This window comes from Hyperolius riggenbachi, chromosome 4 (genome assembly GCF_040937935.1).
Source record: "Hyperolius riggenbachi isolate aHypRig1 chromosome 4, aHypRig1.pri, whole genome shotgun sequence".
Taxonomy (NCBI): Eukaryota; Metazoa; Chordata; class Amphibia; order Anura; family Hyperoliidae; genus Hyperolius; species Hyperolius riggenbachi.
Genome location: NC_090649.1, coordinates 499,078,996 through 499,100,614, shown reverse-complemented (window position 1 = coordinate 499,100,614; position 21,619 = coordinate 499,078,996). Strand labels below are relative to the sequence as shown.

The window sequence follows — 21,619 nt, the reverse complement described above, 5'->3', positions numbered from 1 at the left end:
ACCATTTTTTTTGTCACTGTGGCAACATCTTCCCATGCTCCCGTGTACTTTGCTGACTTTGCTCTTGTTTCCCTTTAAGGTCTGGCGCACCTGATGATGGGCGACCAAGGTATGGGCTCTGTTCCTTTTCCACTCTGCTTTCATTGTTTCCTACTGTTCTGTAGCTGCTTCAGTCCTTCACTGCAACAATGGGCAAATTTGCTTTGAAACTGTGTTTGACTGCTAATCTTGACACATTATTTAAGCCGCATCCTTATTTTTTTTATGTTCACTTTTGATATCCTTTTCCTTTTCTGCAATATAATAACTGAACCAAAATTGGAACCTGGCAGCTGTTAAAATAAATAAATACAAAACGGTATTGCTTGGACTGGTATAAACTGCTGAAGAGACAGGATGAAAATTGTCAATGTGACAAAATAAAAAGTGCTCACAATTTAGATTGAGAAAATTCTCAGTTTATCATATTGTACCCTGCGAAGACTCCATTAATTTTCATTGATGCATGGCTGATTGGCTCACTCTGAAAGCACATTGTTATTCATCCTGGGAATGCTAACGTCTATGCAGCGTCTTCATTTAGTGACTAGTGTGCCATTGGCTTGCATCACCACAAACTGTCTTCTTTTCATTTAATCTCTGTAGAGCATGAACATCTTCTGATTCCGTGCATGTCCACCCTTGGTCTTACATGTACCAAATGATGGATCATGCATTTTCTCTCATTATCATTACTCCTATTTTTATTTGTCACCCTCATCATTGGCACCATCATTTAAGTAGACTAATGCATTTACATATATTCATGAATGTTTCTTTTTTATTTTCTTTTTTGTGTCCTCCTTTGTCTGGAAATGCTTTCTTCATGGAACCATTCCATCAAAATTCTCTAGGTAAAACTAAAGGTACAACTTTTTACATTTTTCATTATGGGTGTGCTATATTGTTGTCAGAATGTGTATGCTTAACAAAAAAATGGAAACAACATGTAGGTGCGTTTTAGCTAAAGAATATACTTTCTGAAGAGGAAAGACAAGTAGCAACTATTAAGGTATTCTAAAAGGTGCTAAAATCGGCAACATATTGTGTTTATTGTGGCATGTACACCTCAAAATCATAGGTCTTGTCAAAATCAAGGGTTATTGTTTATTAATGGATTCATTTCACCAGTTGCTGTGTTTATACGAAACACTCATTGTGGTTCAGAAGAAATCTCTCTCTATTTAGTTATTTTTTTTTACATTTTTAAAAATCTTTCTGAGCTAATCTGTGTGAATGGGAGAGCCATTCCTGGCATAATAATAAAATAAAATAAAAAACACCAAATTGGCAGTCACTGAGTGAGTTGACAAGGAATCATTTAAAAACAGTGCAAGTTAAAAAGGCTATAGCCACTAAACTAGCCTCTATACTATAGCTGAACTCTTCTGCGGGATAATTAGCAACTTCCGTGGGTGCCTGTATTCTCCTATACTATAGGGGAACTCTGCAGTGGGATAATTAGTGGCTATTGCTGGAGCCAGTGTCCCGCTATATTATAACAGAACTCTGCCTAGGGATAATGAGCAGCTATAGCAGGCATCAGAGTTCCACCATACTATAGCAGAACTCTGTAGCAGGATAAGTAGAGGTAATGTCTGAAAGTTAGTGATATCATTAGTGCCAATGTATAAAAGTTACTGGAATGTGTGTGTATTGGGGGGGGGGGGGTTAAAGTTAGGTACAGGTAGGGGTTGATTAGGGTTAGTCACCATTAGAGGGGTATTAGGGTTAGACACCACCAAAGAGTTTTAGGCACCACAGGGGTCAGGGGAGTGGGTTTTGGCACCACCAGGGGGGTCTTAGGGTTAGGCACCACCAAAGAAGTATTAGGGTTAGTAACCACCAGGGGGGCTTAGGTTAGGCAATGGTAGAGGGAGGGATCTGTGTGAGGGTAAGGTTAGATTAGGTCGTAGTAAAATTTCAGTAAGGATTACTGATATAGAATATTGATAATTTTACCAATATTCTAGTAGGGCTATATATATATTGCTAATTTTACCACCATTCTAGTAATGGCTATACTCGGGGCCCTTAATTACTATTATTGGCAAATTCCACACCCTTTTCAATGTGTGGCTTTTTATAAGAATGCAGACTGTGGATAATGTTTTACATTCATTTATTTAAGTATTCAATCCTCAGAGTTTCTCATGGGAGTTCCACTGCAATACAGAGAAAACTAGCTGAGGATCTAGAGGATCGCTTTAAATATGTCCCTGGCAGGGGCGCAGCTAGGATCCTACGAGATTCAGGGCTGTTTTGGGCACTCCAGATGGAAAATAGGTGTGGCCATGCACCAGAATGTGGGTGTCATCATGGGTGGAGCCAAATTTACAAGTGGTCTAAGTAGGCCTGCCCAGCAAAATTTTGGATGAAGCACCCTCTCCATTAATACAAAAAAAATGCAGCAAATCACATAAATAGGCACTAGTGTCACTTACACATTATTAGTTCTAAGTGCGTTACCCAGGATGAGACTTTTATTGCGCTTAAAAGTGAATACTTACAGAATGGAAGAATAAAAACGCTTATCAGCGGGTGGGCTACCCGCTACACCCCTCAGCGGCAAGGCTGCACGCGCTGTGGCCAGCAGCAGCGTGTCCGTTGTACCAGGAAGCTCGTCTTGTGAGGCGGTGGGCGGGGCCTAGAGTCGTGGTGCGTGTGACGTCATGACGCATTTCGGCGCGCTGCGCCTTCATCAGATCTGATGAAGGCGCAGCGCGCCGAAACGCGTCATGACGTCACACGCACCACGACTCTAGGCTCATCCATTCTGTAAGTATTCACTTTTAAGCGCAATAAAAGTCTCATCCTGGGTAACGCACTTAGAGCGCTCCTTCTTTTTTAGACACTTCTTGCACACTCCCTAACTTGGAGCAGCATAACTGTGTTTGCCGGGTGTGGACTAGAGACTCATTGGATTTGATTGGTCAAGGCCTCCTGGAGTTGAAAGCGCAAGGAACATTTTTTTGTCTACACATTATTAGTTACCTGGCTTCTGTGCTGGCTGGTCTGGCTTTCTGCTGGGCCTGCTTCCAGGTTGTCTGGCAGTCCCCCCATAGTATTCCTTGATCTTCTAGTGGACCCATTCCCACAGGCCTCCCATTGAAGCATCACAACTCCCAGCATGCCCCATAGAAGAACCACAGCTCCCTGCATGCCCCCATAAAGGCACCACAGCACCCAGTAGGCCTACATTGAGGCACCACTGCACAAAGCATACTCCTGATTGATGCACCACAGCTGACTCTGCCTGGGGGACATTGGGGGCACCCCAGAATAGTTTAGGGGCACGTGCCACTGATCTTTGTGGCTAGAAATGCCCCCTGGTCCCTGGTGAAAAAGATTGTTTTCTTAGTAAGTGTGGAGCACAATACTAGTTTACTGATTGTCTGCCCAATCTAAATCAGATGTCAGATGGAGTATGTTTATCCACACATTTCTAGGTATGGGGTATAAGCCACCTCTCAGGAACATATTCTTTGTTTAACCCTCTGGGCGATACAATTGCATCGCCCAGGAGGGGGCGCAGCACTTTTTTTTTTTTAATTTTTTAAAATCATGTAGCGAGCCCTGGGCTCGCTACATGATAGCCGCTGCGCAGCGGCATCCCCCCACCCACTCCGATTCGCCTTCGGCAATCAGAGTAAGCAGGAAATCCCGTTCAGAACGGGATTTTCTGCTGGGCTTCCCCGGTCGCCATGGCAACGGGGCGGGATGACGTCACCGACGTCGTGACGTCAGAGGGAGTCCCGATCCACCCCTCAACGCTGCCTGGCATTGATTGGCCAGGCTGCGCAGGGGGTCCGGGGGGGGGGCTGCGCGGCACGGCGGGTAGCGGCGGATTGGCGGTGAGCAGCGGCGATCGGAAGTTACACGCAGCTAGCAAAGTGCTAGCTGCGTGTAACAAAAAAACAATTATGCAAATCGGCCTGAAAAAATCCTCCTGCGCGCTATACCCCGAGCTCAGCTCGGGATTATCGCCCAGGAGGTTAAACCCAGTTTCATCAATAGGTTATTACATAATATACTGATTTTTACACCAAGATTCCAAGTATAACACACAATATAGGTGATACCTACCTAAGCTAAGTAACAGATCGGCTACTCAAATATATGGCACTAGTGGACACAGTGACCTTGATTTGATCAATGTTCAGATTGGAGAACATTAGGGGACACCGTTAACCAGGCAAACATGAACTGGATCTTTTGAAAACATTATCTGTTTTTAGGTGACAGGACTGGGTAAGAGGGTGGCATAAAGCATAGCACTCTCGCTTTGCAGAAATAGGTTCCACCGTGGAAATTCGGGCCAGGACACTAACTGCATGGAGTTTAAATGTTTTTGTTTTGTTTTTCCAAATTATAAGTTTTACTGAAAGTATTTTTCACAACATAAGTATACATACCATATAAATCTTCTTTAAAGGATCACCCTCACTTTGATATATAATCAACATCCAGTTTCCTCCCACAATCCAAAGTCATACTGGCAATTTTAAGTTATTTGGGCCCCTTCCAGAATTGTCATTAGATTAATAAGGGACAGTAGACTAGTCTATGCCTATGGTAGGGATAAGATTAGGAGTTTCTCTGAGGGACAGTTAGTATTTGACTACAGACTCTGTAAATCCCTGCAGAAGATGTCATTATATAACAGGGGTCTCAAACTCAATTTACCTGGGGGGCCGCAGAAGGCAAAGTCAGGATGAGGCTGGGCTGCATAAGGAATTTCACAATCACGGCGCATGGCCGCCTCTGCCCATCCCTCTCACTCTACCTTCACAGAGAGGGGCGGGGAGAGGCGGCGATTGACGTCAGGAGGGGCAGAGCTGAAGCTGAAAGCTCTGCCCCTTCCAGGAAATGAGACCCCTGTTATATAACTACACTATAACAATGGCCTCAATTCACTAAGCTTATCTCTTGTCTTTAAAGGGAAGGTCCAAGCACTATAAAAATTAAAAATCTACTTGGGGCTTCTTCCAGCCCCCTGCATCGGTCCTGTGCCCTGGCCTCAGCCCCTGTGGTTCCCAGTCCCTTCTGGTGGAGATGATGACCTCGCCAGGTTGGCTTCTTCTGCGCTCCAGCAAACAGCTCACATGTCGTACTGACATGATCTGGACTGTACTGTGCAGGAGCAGTAGTTCTGCGCCTGCGCAGTACAGTCCGGATGACATCAGCACGACTTGTGAGCTGCATGCTGGAACGCAGAAGAAGCCGACCTCTTGAGGTCAACATCTCCACCAGAGGGGACCAGAAACCACACTCACAGAAATTCACTTCACACACAGAGGTACAGAAACACACACAGCCACAGCTTATCTCTCTATCTCCTTCCCTGACTGTCCTACACAAGTTAGCTGTAATCGTCCTGGCAGCAAGAGCAGGCTCCTCCCCTCCCTATCTATTGCATGTGATAATAACTACAGAGGTGATAACTTAAGGACTGGAGTGATAAGGTAACACTCTCACTGAGAAAGCTTATCACTACAGGTTAATAAGGCAAGCTTATTTAGCGAATTAACACTTAAAATACAGATTAATGTGTGGTGATATGTTTTCATTTTCTTTATTATCACTAGCATGATCGTAGTAAATTGAGGCCATTATTTCTCACCTTAGTTATAATAAAACATAGAAAATGTATCTGAGAGATTATCAAATTAAAAACGTAATTGTTGCAGCTGAATATAGAAACTTAAAGCAACATTTAAAAAAAAAATCTAGTATTTATTAAAACAAATATTTACAAAAGTTGGGTATGTGCCTATGATTGCATTCACGTTACAGCTCATTTACAAAGCTTCAAGCAATCTAAAGCAAGAACTTTGCTACGTAGTAGCACATCATTTTTGAAGAAATCGTGTCCAGGTTTGAGGGCTCACTTGTGCTCCCCGTTGTTCTGTAGCCTTAGTAAATCAACCTCAGTGCCTCATAGTACTTTATGAAAGGGGGTGTTGGTCAAACTTTTGGAAGACCAGAGTGAGCAGGAAGTGGAATGCACTGAGCTTGTTTTTTTTTCTTCTTCTCTTTCTACAGGTAAGATGGGGTCCCTTATGTATATGTATATATATGCTATACACGTATGTTATGTACTCTTTACTTCAGGTTACCTGTTGTAAAATTCACATCAGACAAAACACTATGGACCCAATAACATTTCCTTATGTTTTCTCCAAGGTTATATTTTCACATCTTATCATCTTAATAATTTTAATGCCACCAGCAAACAAAAAAATAAATTTGACAGTACTTGACAGTGTAACTGATTCACAGCAGCGCGCCCCGCGACTGCTGTGATGAGGCAGGAAGCAGGAGAGAGGGCGATGTGTATCGCCGTTACTTTGGGAACCGCTCTCTCTGCTGGCTAAGGTAACAGCAGCGGCAGCAGCGGGGGGGGGGGCAACTATACTGGGACACTACCTACCCATACTAGGGCGCTATACTGGGGCACTATACTAGCTATACTGGGCACTATACTAGCTATACTGGGCACTATACTAGCTATACTGGGGACTATACTGGCCATACTTTGCACTATACTATCTATACTGGGCACTATACTAGCTATACTGGGCACTATACTAGCTATACTGGGGCACTATACTGGCTATACTGGGGCACTATACTGGCTATACTGGGGCACTATACTAGCTATACTGAGCACTATACTAGCTATAATGGGGCACTACCTACCCATATTGGACACTATACTAGCTATACTGGGCACTATACTAGCTATACTGGGCACTTTGCCAGCTATACTGGGGCACTACCTACCCATACTGGGCACTATAATAGCTATACTGGGACACTATACTAGCTATATTGGGGCACTATGCTAGCTATACTGGGGCACTATACTAGCTATACTGGGATAACTATACTAGCTATACTGGAGCACTATACTAGCTATACTGGGATAACTATACTAGCTATACTGGGGCACTATACTAGCTATACTGGGATAACTATACTAGCTATACTGGGGCACTATACTGGGGCTCCCCCCCATAACCCGCTGCACATGACAAGGTCCACTAGGACGCGCCCCCATCACACCTCCCCCGGTCCCTGGAGAAAAGAGTTGGGGACCCCTGCTTTATAGATTTTATGCAAGTAAAAGTTTACACACCTAGGCCCCTATGCAATTCACCTTTTCCCCTGAGTTTTCTCCTAGGAGATACTTTTCATTTTCTCTTTAAAATAACCTTTAATCATTTTACAATCAAAAAGTAACTAAAAGTTGGTGAAAAGTACTATCAAAATTATTGAGTATATTCTTTCTTGCTGGTGGTTTAAAAGACATCCGTTTACAATTAGCTTTTTCTTTTTGATATTTTTACACCTTGTCATAAAATGCCATGGCTGGTGCACACAAAGAGCAGTTCTTACCGTTTTTTAAAATGCTTTCTGGAGGAAACCGCTTGGCTAATGAAAGTGAATGGGATGGTGCACACCAGAGCAATTTGTTTTTCCCCAAACGCAAACTCGGGGGCTGCAGCATTTGTGAGATTTCTGAGGCGTTTCTGCCTCAATGTAAAGTATAGGAAAATGGAAAACTGCTCTGATAAATGCTAGAAAAAAGCGGTTTTCCAAGCGTTTTTGTTACAGAAGCTGTTCAGATACAGCTGTACTGTAACAAAATATAAAAAATGCTCCAAAAACGCCAGTCATGTTTAGAAAATCTCTCTAAGGGCGTGTTCACACTACAAGAGCTTTTCTAAGCACTTTGTGATTCTTAAAACTCCTGCTAATGTTATCCTATGTGTGTGTTAACACTGGAGTGAAGCGATTTTGTAAAAATCCCCCATAGCATTGCACTAGCAGAACTTTTCAAAATCACTAGCACTTAAAAATCTCTTGTAGTGTAAACAAGCCCGTAACATGCCTAGAATAACTCTGAAAAACCTCTAGCGTTTGAAGATCTGCTAGCGGCTTTTGGTGAGCACCTGTCCTGAGCCACCAACAAGCAAGAAAATACTCGAAATAATTGTGTTAGTACCGTTACACCAACCTTTAGATACATTTTCAATTGTAAAGTGCTGAAAAGTTATTTTAAAGAGAAGATGAAAATTGTCTTCTTGGAAATGACTAAAAAGTTAATTGCCAGTGGGCCAAGGTGTGAGCATATCCCATAGCAGAAAACTCAGGAGAAAAAACAAATTTCATGGGCGTTCTCTAGGGCATATGCAATTCACTTTTTCTCCTGAGTTTTCTCCTAGGAGATAATTTTCATCTTCTCTTTAAAATAACTTTTCACTATTTTGCAAGAAGTTTTGAATCAGGATGTACCATTTATTGGCTAACTAAGAGATTAATAATAATAAGATAATAAGACGAGTAAGCGAGCTTTTGGCTGTATATCCTTCGTCGGGCTTACTGATGAAGGCTATACAGCCAAAAGCTTGCTTACTCTCATTCTTTAAAGTTAGCCAATAAATGGTATCATCCTGATTCAAAACGTCTTGCTTTTACTGATGCCTAACTCGGTACAATACCCTACTGTTACTAATTTTCCTTACTTTACATTCGAAAAAGTACCCAAAAGTTTGTGACGAAGTACTATCAAATTTATTCTGTGTATTTTTTAATTTTTTTTTGCTTGCTGGGGGTATAAAAGGCATTTTACGTAGAAGGAGTGAAAACCCAGGAGAAAATGTAATTTGCATATGGGCCCTGGGCCCCTATGAAATTCATTTTTTTACCTGTTTTCTCCTTGGAGATAATGCTTCATCTCCTGTTTAAAATAACTTTCCCAGCACTCTTTAATGAAACAAAATACCCGAAGTAGGTGAAAAGGTAGGGTCAAAATTATTTTGAGTATTTTCGCGTTTGCATGCGTTTTTTAAAAGGAGCAAACGTATCACCTAGTAGAAAACTCAGGAGAAAAAGTGAATTGCATCTGGGCCTAGGACTAGAGTTTAACCACTCAAAATGCAACGACCCATATGAAAATACCCTTTTCTTCTGGATTATCTTCTAGATGATAATTTCATATCTTGCCAATAAAATGCCTTTTTAGGCTACTTACACACTAAGACGTTGCGTTTTAGGGAACGTTATGGTCGCATAACGTGCCCCTAACGCAACGCCTGCTGGTGCGGGAGAGGACGGTAGAGTGAGCCACGTTAGGCGGCTCTATCCGCATAAGGTCTCCCAGAGTGGCGCTGATTGGCCAGCGGGACCACGTGATGCGGAGCGAGACGATCACGTGGTCCGGCGGCCAATCAGTGGCCGCCAGTGCAGTGCATATTAAGTAGCCATGTGCGCAGCTACTGTAGCGGCATCTCCCCGCCTCCTCTCCGCCCCCCACTGAGCATGTGCAAACAGTCTAACGCGGCTAAAGCTGCATAGAACGCCGTAGCATGCAGCACTTTCCCTACAACGTGCAGCGTTACATGTAACGTAACGTGGGCAGTGTGAACAGCCCACTTGTGTTACATTGCTGTGCGTTGGGGAGCGTTACAGGCTGCACTAACGTGTGCCTGTAACGTCCCAGTGTGTGGAAGCAGCCTAAACAAACAGCAAGGAAAATACTCAAAATAATTTTGACAGCACTTTTCACCTACTTTTTGGTACTTTTTCATGGTTGTTTGGTTATTTTGGTTAATTCGAAAATGTTAAAAAAAACATCTCCTAGGAGAAAACTCAGGAGAAAAAGTGAATTGCCTATGGGCCGATGTCTGTTAACTATATAATACATGGGTGAGTGAAAAGGCAACCTGCATTACATGTGTGCCTGCCTGTGCATTATATCCTCACTCACCCTTTATTTTATGCACCAGGGCCCATATGCAATTCATTTTTTCACTTGAGTTTTCCTCTTAAGTGATATTTTCACAACTTGTAAATAAAAAAAACTTTCAATCATTTTTATAGTACTTTGTCACCCACTTTTTAGTACTTTTCCCATTGCAAAGTGCTAAAAAAGTTATTTTAAACTGAAAAGTTATCTCCTAGGAGAAAACTCAGGGGAAAAAGTGAATTGCAGGGATGGTCTTAGTCAGCCAACTTCGCTACGCTGGAACTACACGTAGTTTTACGTAATTACGCTTCGCCAAACTACGGCTTTGAAATCAAATATTCGCTTCGTATGCATTATGTAGACTACGCGTTCAAATACGCAATTACGCATAGCGTGAAGCGTAGTGTATGCGGATGCTTATGCCCATATGCAGAAAATTTTACGCATTAATTCTCCTTGTAAATGCTAATGCCGGGAACTCTTGTATGAGTACATTCCCCTTTCCAATGCGTAAATTTGTAAGCATACAATCGCACACGGAAAAATTAGACGCGAGTAACGCATTCGTAGTTCACTACGCAATACACATGTTAACTATGCATAGTGAGCGTAAGCTACGCGTAGCGGTACTTCGCTACGCGTAAATTCGTAAGCATAGTTTTGAAACTTCACCTACAAACTATGATGCGTAGATGTGAACTACGATGCATAAATTTGCACTGGCGTAGTTTCTGCTCATCCCTGGTGAATTGCATATGGGCCCATTGAGTTAATGTTTGAGCAAAATGTTTTTTACTCCTGTAAAATAACATGCTTAAACCTATGCATTACAGCATAAAACAGATGAGTGAATCATACCTTATATAAGTAAAATAGAATACTGAATTATTCTTGACATTTAGTTTTGTGGCATTTTGCATTGCAGTATTCATTCTTCACTTCACAGCTAGAAAAAGGCCAAATGCTATTATTTTAGAAAAAAAAAAACAAAAAATTGAAATCTACTAGAAACCCTCTGGACCTGAATCGCAGCATGTAGAAAACGTTTTCTTTTGTGTCCCATGAAAGTCTAAATGAAGTTATCAATTTGCCCGCTATGACTGGAAATGGTAGCAGCAGTTGCTTTAAAATAAAGTTACACTGCCTACATTTTGAAATACAGAATCAATATTCTGCTAGACTTTTACAGCAGCCTGTGTGTGAAAATTGGTTTATTAATAAAATTGACATTTTACAAAACAGAGTAAGGGCCCAAAGCCACTAGCAGCCTTTTCTAAGCATGAGTGATTTGAAAAAGCTCTTGCTAATGCTATGGAGGATTGTTATAAAATCCCATCGCTCCAGTGGGATCACACCCATAGCGTTACATTAGCAAGAACTTCTCAAATCACAAAGCGCCCCTAGTGGGTATCAGGCCTAAGCTCACACTACAAGAGCTTTTCTGAGCGCTTTGTGATTTGAAAAGCTCTTGCTCATGTAATGCTATGGCTGTGATCCCATTGGAGCGATGGGATTTTGTAAAAATCCCCCATAGCATTGCATTAGCAAGAGTGTTTCAAAATCACAAGCGCTTAGAAAAGCTCTTGTATTGTCTGTGAATCAGCCCTATGGAGGATTCCAGGTCCTGTTTTAACCAATTTGTTATTTTTACCTATCACAAAATACGTTTCCCAGTAGGTGAGATTTAGTTATCATGTCTACTCCTCAAGTTACAGCAAATGAAAATTAGCAACCTTTTGGAATTAGAAATGCTCACTTTCCTTTCAAAGTGAAAACTAGTGGACTACTCAAATGCTTCATTCAAGGTCTACAGAGGAGTTGTGAAATGTGTTCAGAGAGGTGCCAGTGTGTTTTGGTGATGTTTATTTAATAATATTCATATGTAAAATAGGCAAATAGGCTATACTTGCTATTAGTCATGATCCTGTAAAAACATCTGCCTGGAGATGTATATGTATATAATGATAGATAGATAGATAGATAGATAGATAGATAGATAGATAGATAGATAGATAGATAGATAGATAGATAGATAGATATGGATAGATATAGATATAGATAGATAGATAGATAGATAGATAGATAGATAGATAGATAGATAGATAGATAGATAAATAGATAGATAGATATGGATAGATAGATAGATAGATAGATAGATAGATAGATAGATAGATAGATAGATAGAGATAGATAGATAGATAGATAGATAGATAGATAGATAGATAGATAGATAGATAGATAGATAGATAGATAGATAGATAGATAGAGATAGATAGATAGATAGATAGATAGGGATGGATGGATAGATGGATAGATAGATAGATAGATAGATAGATAGATAGATAGATAGATAGATAGATAGATAGATAGATAGATATGGATAGATAGATATGGATAGATAGATATGGATAGATAGATAGATAGATAGATAGATAGATAGATATGGATAGATAGATGGATAGATAGATAGATAGATAGATAGATAGATAGATAGATAGATAGATATAGATAGATATAGATAGATAGATAGATAGATAGATAGATAGATAGATAGATAGATAGATAGATAGATAGATAGATAGATAGGGATGGATGGATAGATGGATAGATAGATAGATAGATAGATAGATAGATAGATAGATAGATAGATAGATAGATAGATATAATGAGGGCAAAACAATTATAGGAAATGTTATATGTTATCTAAAGTTGAGTTATTTGACCTTTTTAGTTTTAGGATATTCATTGTTTACCTGGTCTACTACATTGCACTAGTCAATATCACCAAAGATTTGAACAGAAATCTTGTCTTATATTGTTGATACCATTGCAGCTGCTAGCTTTGTATACCTCGTGGCAATACACCATTATAAAACCACTGACTGTGCTTCCACCAGCACCAGTAAGGCAAAGAACAGACATGTCCGATAAATATTCAAGTGCATGCTTCTTTAAGTGTTCAGTGTTTGATTAGACAGCTAAACATTTAGCTCCAGATCTGTCATTTTAGCTGGCTGAAAGATAACTAATGAAAGGCATACACTATATACAGTGGTGTGAAAAACTATTTGCCCCCTTCCTGATTTCTTATTCTTTTGCATGTTTGTCACACTTAAATGTTTCTGCTCATCAAAAACCGTTAGCTATTAGTCAAAGAAAACATAATTGAACACAAAATGCAGTTTTAAATTATGGTTTTTATTATTTAGTGAGGAAAAAAAACTCAAAACCTACATGGCCCTGTGTGAAAAAGTTATTGCCCCCCCTTGTTAAAAAATAACTTAACTGTGGTTTATCACACCTGAGTTCAATTTCTGTAGTCACCCCCAGGCCTGATTACTGCCACACCTGTTTCAATCAAGAAATCACTTAAATAGGAACTATCTGACACAGAGAAGTAGACCAAAAGCACCTCAAAAGCTAGACATCATGCCAATATCCAAAGAAATTCAGGAACAAATGAGAACAAAGTACTGTAATTGAGATCTATCAGTCTGGTAAAGGTTATAAAGCCATTTCTAAAGCTTTGGGACTCCAGCGAACCACAGTGAGAGCCATTATCCACGAACGGCAAAAACATGGAACAGTGATGAACCTTCCCAGGAGTGGCTGGCCGACCAAAATTACCCCAAGAGCGCAGAGAAAACTCATCCGAGAGGCCACAAAAGACACCAGGACAACATCTAAAGAACTGCAGGTCTCACTTGCCTCAATTAAGGTCATTGTTCATGACTCCATTATAAGAAAGAGACTGGGCAAAAATGGCCTGCATGGCAGATATCCAAGGCGCAAACCACTTTTAAGCAAAAAGAACATTAAGGCTTGTCTCAATTTTGCTAAAAAAACATCTCAATGATTGGCAAGACTTTTGGGAAAATACCTTGTGGACCGACGAGACAAAAGTTGAACTTTTTGGAAGGTGCGTGTCCTGTTAAATCTGTCGTAGAAGTAACACAGCATTTCAGCAAAAGAACATCATACCAACAGTAAAATATGGTGGTGGTAGTGTGATGGTCTGGGGTTGTTTTGCTGCTTCAGGACCTGGAAGGCTTGCTGTGATAGATGGAACCATGAATTCTACTGTCTACCAAAAAATCCTGAAGGAGAATGTCCGGCCATCTGTTTGTCAACTCAAGCTGAAGCGATCTTGGGTGCTGCAGCAGGACAATGACCCAAAACACACCAGCAAATCCACCTCTGAATGGCTGAAGAAAAACAAAATGAAGACTTTGGAGTGGCCTAGTCAAAGTCCTGACCTGAATCCTATTGAGATGTTGTGGCATGACCTTAAAAAGGCGATTCATGCTAGAGAACCCTAAAATAAAGCTGAATTACAACAATTCTGCAAAGATGAGTGGGCCAAAATTCCTCCAGAGCGCTGTAAAAGACTCGTTGCAAGTTATCGCAAACGCTTGATTGCAGTTATTGCTGCTAAGGGTGGCCCAACCAGTTATTAGGTTCAGGGGGCAATTTCTTTTTCACACAGGGCCATGAAGGTTTTAAGTTATTTTTCTCACTAAATAATAAAAACCATCATTTAAAACTGCATTTTGTGTTCAATTATGTTATCTTTGACTAATAGTTAACGGTTTTTGATGAGCAGAAACATTGAAGTGTGACAAACATGCAAAAGAATAAGAAATCAGGAAGGGGGCAAATAGTTTTTCACACCACTGTAGTTGGTGGTACCTGGGGTAATCAATCAATATTTTCCAAAAATTGATTTTGTTACCTGGTCTATGATCTTGCATCGGGTTCAACACAGATCTGCTCCAATATTGTTTACACTGCTAGCTTTGTACAGTACAGTGTTAAAGAGGAAATCCAGTGAAAATCATGTACTAAAAAAATGCTTCATTTTTACAATAATTATGTATAAATGATTTAGTCAGTGTTTGCCCATTGTAAAATCTTTTTAATCCCCGATTTACATTATGATATTTACTACATGGTGACATTTTTACTGTTGGCAGGTGAGGTAGCTGCTGCATGCTTTTTTGGAAGTTGGAAACAGCTGTAAACAGCTATTTCCCGCAATGCAACAAGGTTCACAGACAGGAAACTGCCAGGAATACCATGGTCCTCACAGTTTCTTGGGGGAGGGGTTTCACCACAATATCAGTCATACAGCGCCCCCTGATGGTCTGTTTGTGAAAAGGAATAGATTTCTCATGTAAAAGGGGGTACCAGCTACTGATTGGGATAAAGTTCAATTCTTGGTCGGAGTTTCTCTTTAAGTACTAGTATGTGCAAACATTGCATGTCTAACTATCTTTTCCCCAGTCCATTTGCTCCCAAAGAAAGGATAAATCCCATCACTATTTGATAGTTTTAATGCTGTGGCCATAGTCCTAATATATTATTAATAGATTCAATGTTTATATAGAATCTGATTCTAGGTACACACCATACAATTTTCTGTTAGATTCTTCTGTTAGATTTACCTACAACATGGAAAAAAGCTATCTGGCAGGTAAATCTAAGATAAAATCTAACAGAAAATTGTATGGTGTGTACCTAGCATAACATCTAATCTATTAAAATATACATTGTATGCCTTTCCTTAATTCAGATAGTGTCTCTAGACAATATATGTTCAGCTACCTAGTGCCAAGGGATTATGAATGGCCATGGTCCTTTTCAGATCCTTAGCAGCTGTAATATGTACGAACAGAGGCGCCAAGCAGAGTAAAACAATGTTCTAAAAATGATAAAAAGAGGGAAGTCGAGGTGGACTTACCTCCCTCTGGTAGTGGACATATACTCAAATGCAGAGTAAAAATATATATACAATTTATTCACCACTCCATAAAATCGCAACGCGTTTCGCGGTCAACAGTCCCGCTTCATCAGGCAGTATACAAGCATAAAAAACTGGTTCAGGTCCATAAAGCGTGTGAGCGCCTCTCACAGCTGTCTGTAACAGCCAAAACATCTAGGAGCAGCTACATAACCTGCCCACAGTAACAATGTCACCATGTAATAAATGTCAGAATGTAAATCGGGGAGAGGAAAGATTTTACAATGAGCAAACACTGACTAAATCATTTATACATAATTATGGTAAAAAATGAAGCACTTTTTTTACTACATTATTTTCACTGGAGTTCCTCTTTAAGATAAGTCAAAAGTAGCAATTAAAATAGTTACAAAAGTAATGTAACAGGGCTCATGGATATCAAGAAAAAGTTGATGATATGACTGCATTGGACATCACACTTATATCTTGGGTGTATCTAAGCAGCCAAGGTGAATTTTATTACTAAACAAAATCCACTGTACACATTTTCACTCAAGATCTCCCTGAAAGATCTTTTTTTTCTTTCTAGTGAATTTATTCTGTGTGTCTGAATTAAACTAAAACAAAACATTATTGCATTTATCGATACTTTTTGTGTATTTTAGATATGGCACACAATAAATATAAATGGATGCACAAAAACAGGTGTATAGAAGTAGGTATTTACTAGGAATGACCAGACTGATCCACAGAAATCTATATTGCCTCTTGTTACGCCAGGTTCTATTGCTACATAATCGAGGATGGGTTGTATTCTTTCTGATTCAGCTTATTGATGTCCATTGAAAAAAACTAACATGCTGGTTTTACTTGAGCTTAGACTGTAACCCAGATGCACTGAAAGAGAACATGATGAAATCAGAAAGAGATTGTTAGAGCAAGTATACTTGACCTTAAACTGCAGCCATTTCGCTAAGGATGGAAGCACAAAACGTCACCTACAAGCACAATGGTTTGCAGTCAGATAAGGTTTTGAAGCATTTTTATGTATCTGTTTAAAGTGGAAATCTGTTATACGTATCTCCATTCATAGGCTCCTCCTCTCATTCTGTCTCAGACAACCATTGTAGACCACTGTCACCAGAATAAATGTCTCCACTAGGGATCTGACTTTAAATTTGTTTCTATTCTTGTGACAAAATTTTAGATTTTATGTCACTTCCTGTCTATGTGACTTCCTGTCAAGAAACCAAGGAAAAATAATACTACTGAAGTTACTAAGTAAACTTTATAGACATGCTAGCCCCTATCAAAAACTAAAAGGAATATGAAGACAAAAATATGAGTCATCTACTTAGGGGCGTAACAATAGACCCTGCAAGGGATGCAGCTGCAGGGAGGCCCAGAAGCCACAATGGGCCCCTTTCCTGAGAGACTGACAACTCAGGCAAAGAGAGAAAAAAACTTTCTACTCTCTGCACAATTGTTCTAATGACTGCCTCTGCTCAGCCACTGGTAAGGAATCATGCAAAGTTTTGTAGACAAAGATTTGAAGACAATCCATATTCAGTGTGCAGGGGGAGGGGGCCCCACCCGGGAGGGGGCCCCACCCGGGAGGGGGCCCGAGGGGGCCCCACCCAAAGTTTTGCGGGCAGGGAAGTGATTTATAGTTACGCCCCTTAATCTACTTAAGGTGGGCCAGTATGTAAAACATAAATTCTATAGCCTCTGACTTAAAAGGCTGTGGAGGACCTTTTGTCTTACCAGTATGGCAACAGTTATTGAAGTAATATAGTATTATATATATTTCATATAAAGCATCACATGTCAAAAGCTACTGTAAGGAGAGCCTGAAGGCAACACTTTGTTTAGTGTATTTGTACCTTTTTAATGTATTAGTTTATTTTATTTTCTGCTTACATTTTAAATACAAGATTTCAGTTGGGGAGGGGGTTGCATTTGAGTTGGGTTTTTCCAAATGCAGTCTTCTTTAATCTGCTGCATTTGGAGTCAGTTCCTGATTTCTTTGAACTCAATGGGTGACCAGCTGGCCAGAGCCATGCAGAATTGGCAATACTTTTGTGATGCATTTGGATAAACGCTTGTCTGAACAGAGCTTCTACACAATGAGGACAATGTGGATCTGCCCAAGAATATGGTGAAGAAGAACTTGGCACCGGTGACCTGGAATTGTCAAGTAACGCCTTCTATTGTTCTGATGGGTTGAAGATAAGTTGCAACACGAGCTGACAAGATATGGTCACCTAACATGAAAGACTAGAAAGTTAGGTAAAAATAAATAAAAATTGTACAAAGGAATTCTTCCTTTACAAATTACAGTCCCTTGTAAATGGAACCTTTGTTCTGAGAATACATTGTTTGTTATAACGCACCATGACTAACATTGACTGGACCATACTCTACTTGTTATCATAATGGTTATAACCAGATTCTTGTAGGTTCAGCTTTATATTTAGTGACTTTAGAAAGCCACATTTACTGCATTCTGAGTTTAAAAATAGCACTGCCTATTGCATTAATGCGAGTTTAGGCTTTCATAGAGTAGATAAAATAAAGCTATAAATAATGTATATGCCTCTGCTGTTTAGACATTTATATGTGCATGGCTGTTATTTTCTTCCTCTCTGTATATTTCCTTTTATAACTGGAGGCTGAAGCGGATAAACTTTGCTCACATAGTTTGCAGAGGAATCGGCAGAGAGTACACTAATGGCGATATACAATAATTTGGGGATCTTGTGGAAGCTTTAGTATTGCTGACATCCTCAATTGCCTGTGACCTTAATAAGAACAGTAAATGTGCTGAGGTCACATTGCTGAAGGCTGTCTCTGCTCCCTGCCTCCCATCATCACCACTGAGAAAATGTTTAAGGTCGTCTGAGGCTGAGATGGATAGAGAAGGTTTTGGAACATTTTTGGATCAGTCAGTGCATCCGTTTTATAATAAAGCAATGCATTTTATTTTCACATTTTCATAGTAGAAAAAAAGGCAAATTAAATGATAAGAATTTTACTTCTGACAGTAATTATTTTATTTTGAATCAGCTTTAGCTTTATAGTCATTAAAGGATAATGACATCAGTCATGTCGATCAGCTATGAAAGAGAACCAAGTGCCTCTTTTTTTCCCCGGCAGTTTCTCCTGGTTTCTAATAGCTATAGGAACTGCTATGTTCTCCCCTCCCCTCTCTAGATGCCTATTATTTATTCAGGGAAGGTGTGACTTCTATACTCTTTGAAGCACAGTGGTGTCCTATTTCTCCACCCCTTCTGCTGATGAAAGCTTGTGTTTGCTCTCTGCTAATGTATGCAATAAAATAATTACATCAGTCCTCATCTGCCTGAAATTTCTGGGGTTGGGCAGGCCTCGGGTAATAAAGCCTCTGCTAAACTTTTAAATGTTAAAAGAAGAGGTATAATTTAAAGAGGAACTGCTGCGAAAATCTTAACATTTAAAACACATGTAAATAAGAAGTACATTTCTCCCAGAGTAAAATAAGCCATACATTACTTTTCTCCTATGTTGCTGTCATGTACAGTAGGTAGTACAAATCTGACATTACCGACAGGTTTTGGGCTAGTCCATCTCTTCATGGGGCATTCTCAGCATGGCCTTTATTCTTTATAAAGATATTCCCTGAAAAAGCATAATACAAAGATGCTGGCCAGCCTCCCTGATCGCAGCACACTATTTTGGCAGTTGGACGGAGCAACTTCCATTCACTAAGTCCTTTTAAAAATAAAGAAAATGCTGAAAACCCCCCATGAGAAGATGGGCTAGTCCAAAATCTGTCGGTAATGTTAGATTTCTACTACTTACTGTAAGTGACAGCAGCATAGGAGAAAAGTAATGTATGGCTGATTTTACTCAGGAAGAAATGGACTTCATATTATTATGTGTTTATAAGTATTTTACATATTAAAATTTCCGTAACAGAGGTCCTTTACATTTTTTTTATTAATGAGCAACATTGTTGGCATTCATTTTTAATGTGCTATTAAGATGCCACGGGTGCTAAAAATGGCGCTTGGTTCACTTTAAGAAAGCAGAATTGAAGTCTCCAGATGCACTGTTTCTAAAAAAGTCATTGAAGGGATGCACCATATAATAGAAAGGTTATGTGATGATGGCAAGGGCCAGTGCACCTGAAAAAGAAAAACATATATAAAAAGAAATAAAGAAATACAAAAATAAACAAGGAGAAGAAAAAATTATCTGTCATATAAGATATAATATTATGGTATTCAAGTAAAAATATAATATATCATATTATATACTCAGGAAAATTCTTTAACTGAAACCATTATAAGCACACATCCCAAAGCCTTGTATATATTTGCAAATCACATGCCATGAACAATGGAAAAACTCTGATACAAGCTAATAAATCGTTTTTATTCCCTTGAACAGTTTGCCAAATGCAATATATACAATATAAATAGTAAATAGAATGAAAATAGGGAGCAGAAATAGATGAGAAGAGGGGAGATTGGGAAATGAAAGGTAAAGAAAGGATCGGGGTGTAGAGGAGTGAGAAGTGGGGCACAGACGCCTCAGAATGAGTGAAAAGAGAAGGCTGTGAAGCCTGGGCGCAAATTCCACCTTTAAAGATATAGAAAAAGTCGAGTATTTGTTGAGTCCCGAGAAAGAGGTGGCGTTTACTGTGAAAATCCATCTAGACTCAGCTAGTAATAGCTGTTTGTCTAGATTGCTGCCTCGTGAATCTGGTTACAGGCATTCCATGCCTACAGGAAGCTGCCTCAGATGCATGCTGGGAGAAAATTTCATCATCTTTTAATACTGGATTTCTCTTCCAGCTTGCAGCTAAATTGGCAGCTTCCTGTAGGCATAGTAATAAAACCGCAGCTCAGGGAAAATGAAAGTAAGGGTTTTAAGCTACTGAACAAAATTACTTTCACAGTACTGTATATTTTATGCTACAGTAAGTGCCGGACATTCATTTCAGACACAGAAAATGTGGAGACTGTGAGTAAGTCAGTTTTCAATACATTGCCCAAAATCCAGTAGCCGTTGCTGTGCCTCCCCAATGCTTTCCCACGGGAATCCGTCAGGTTCTGAATGCACATAGAACGGGAATGATAGAAATAAAATTCCTGTTGTAATAATGGCAGTAACATTACTGGGGGAAGGAGAAGCTATATCACTGTCTATGTAAAAGAGAAAACCGAGAGCCCAATATAGTGTAGTAGGTTATTAGCAAATTGAGTATTGAAAGAGTATAATATATACTCACAAACCAGGGTTACCTCCAGGCAACCACTGTATAGGCAGGTGAGGAGATTTTCCTGTCCTCACTCAGGATTAAGAAGTCGCTCTCTGTAGACAGTAGAAAAAGAAAAGGGGTATCCCCCTCCACCAGGGGTGGATATATATAACCAATAAGGAAAAACAGAGGCGCCAGAAGTATAAAACCAGTTTGTAAAATTTTTAAAATTGCTTAGGAGGCAGTGGTGGACTTACCTCCCACAAGCAGACTCAAGAGGCCGTATTATTCAACAAAATATTTATTGGGTATACTCCAGGGGGATTTCGCAACGTGTTTCGCAGGCTTTGTACCCGCTTCCTCAGGCCATAAACAACAGGAGCATACAACAGCAATTGGTCAGGGACACACTTGGCGCCAAGTGTGTCCCTGACCAATTGCTGTTGTATGCTCCTGTTGGAGTATACCCAATAAATATTTTGTTGAATAATACGGCCTCTTGAGTCTGCTTGTGGGAGGTAAGTCCACCACTGCCTCCTAAGCAATTTTAAAAATTTTACAAACTGATTTTATACTTCTGGCGCCTCTGTTTTTCCTTATTGGTTATATCACTGTCTACAACAGGCACGGGCAAACTTGGCCCTCCAGCTGTTAAGGAACTACAAGTCCCACAATGCATTGCAGGGGTCTGACAGCCACAGTCATGACTTATAAAGGCAAATGCATTGTGGGATTTGTAGTTCAATAACAGCTGGAGGGCCGAGTTTGCCCATGCCTGGGCTAGAAGGTGATGGTTGGGGGAACATGAGGTGGACAGTGTCATAGGTTGGTGCTCCAAGGA

General features: G+C 40.0%; 1 protein-coding gene across 24 annotated transcripts in view; it reads left to right on the top strand.

Moving 5' to 3' along the window:
• Nucleotides 1-21,619, top strand: part of LOC137504538 (neurexin-1) — a 2,090,050-nt gene that overhangs the window by 213,168 nt on the left and 1,855,263 nt on the right. For 19 of the 24 annotated variants that reach the window (XM_068233106.1, XM_068233090.1, XM_068233119.1 and 16 more), the window contains one exon: nucleotides 80-109. The exons of the other annotated variants lie outside the window; for them this stretch is intronic. In XM_068233106.1, coding sequence (XP_068089207.1) covers nucleotides 80-109 — 30 coding nt within the window. The remainder of the gene's footprint in view (nucleotides 1-79; nucleotides 110-21,619) is intronic. 24 annotated transcript variants of the gene reach the window in all.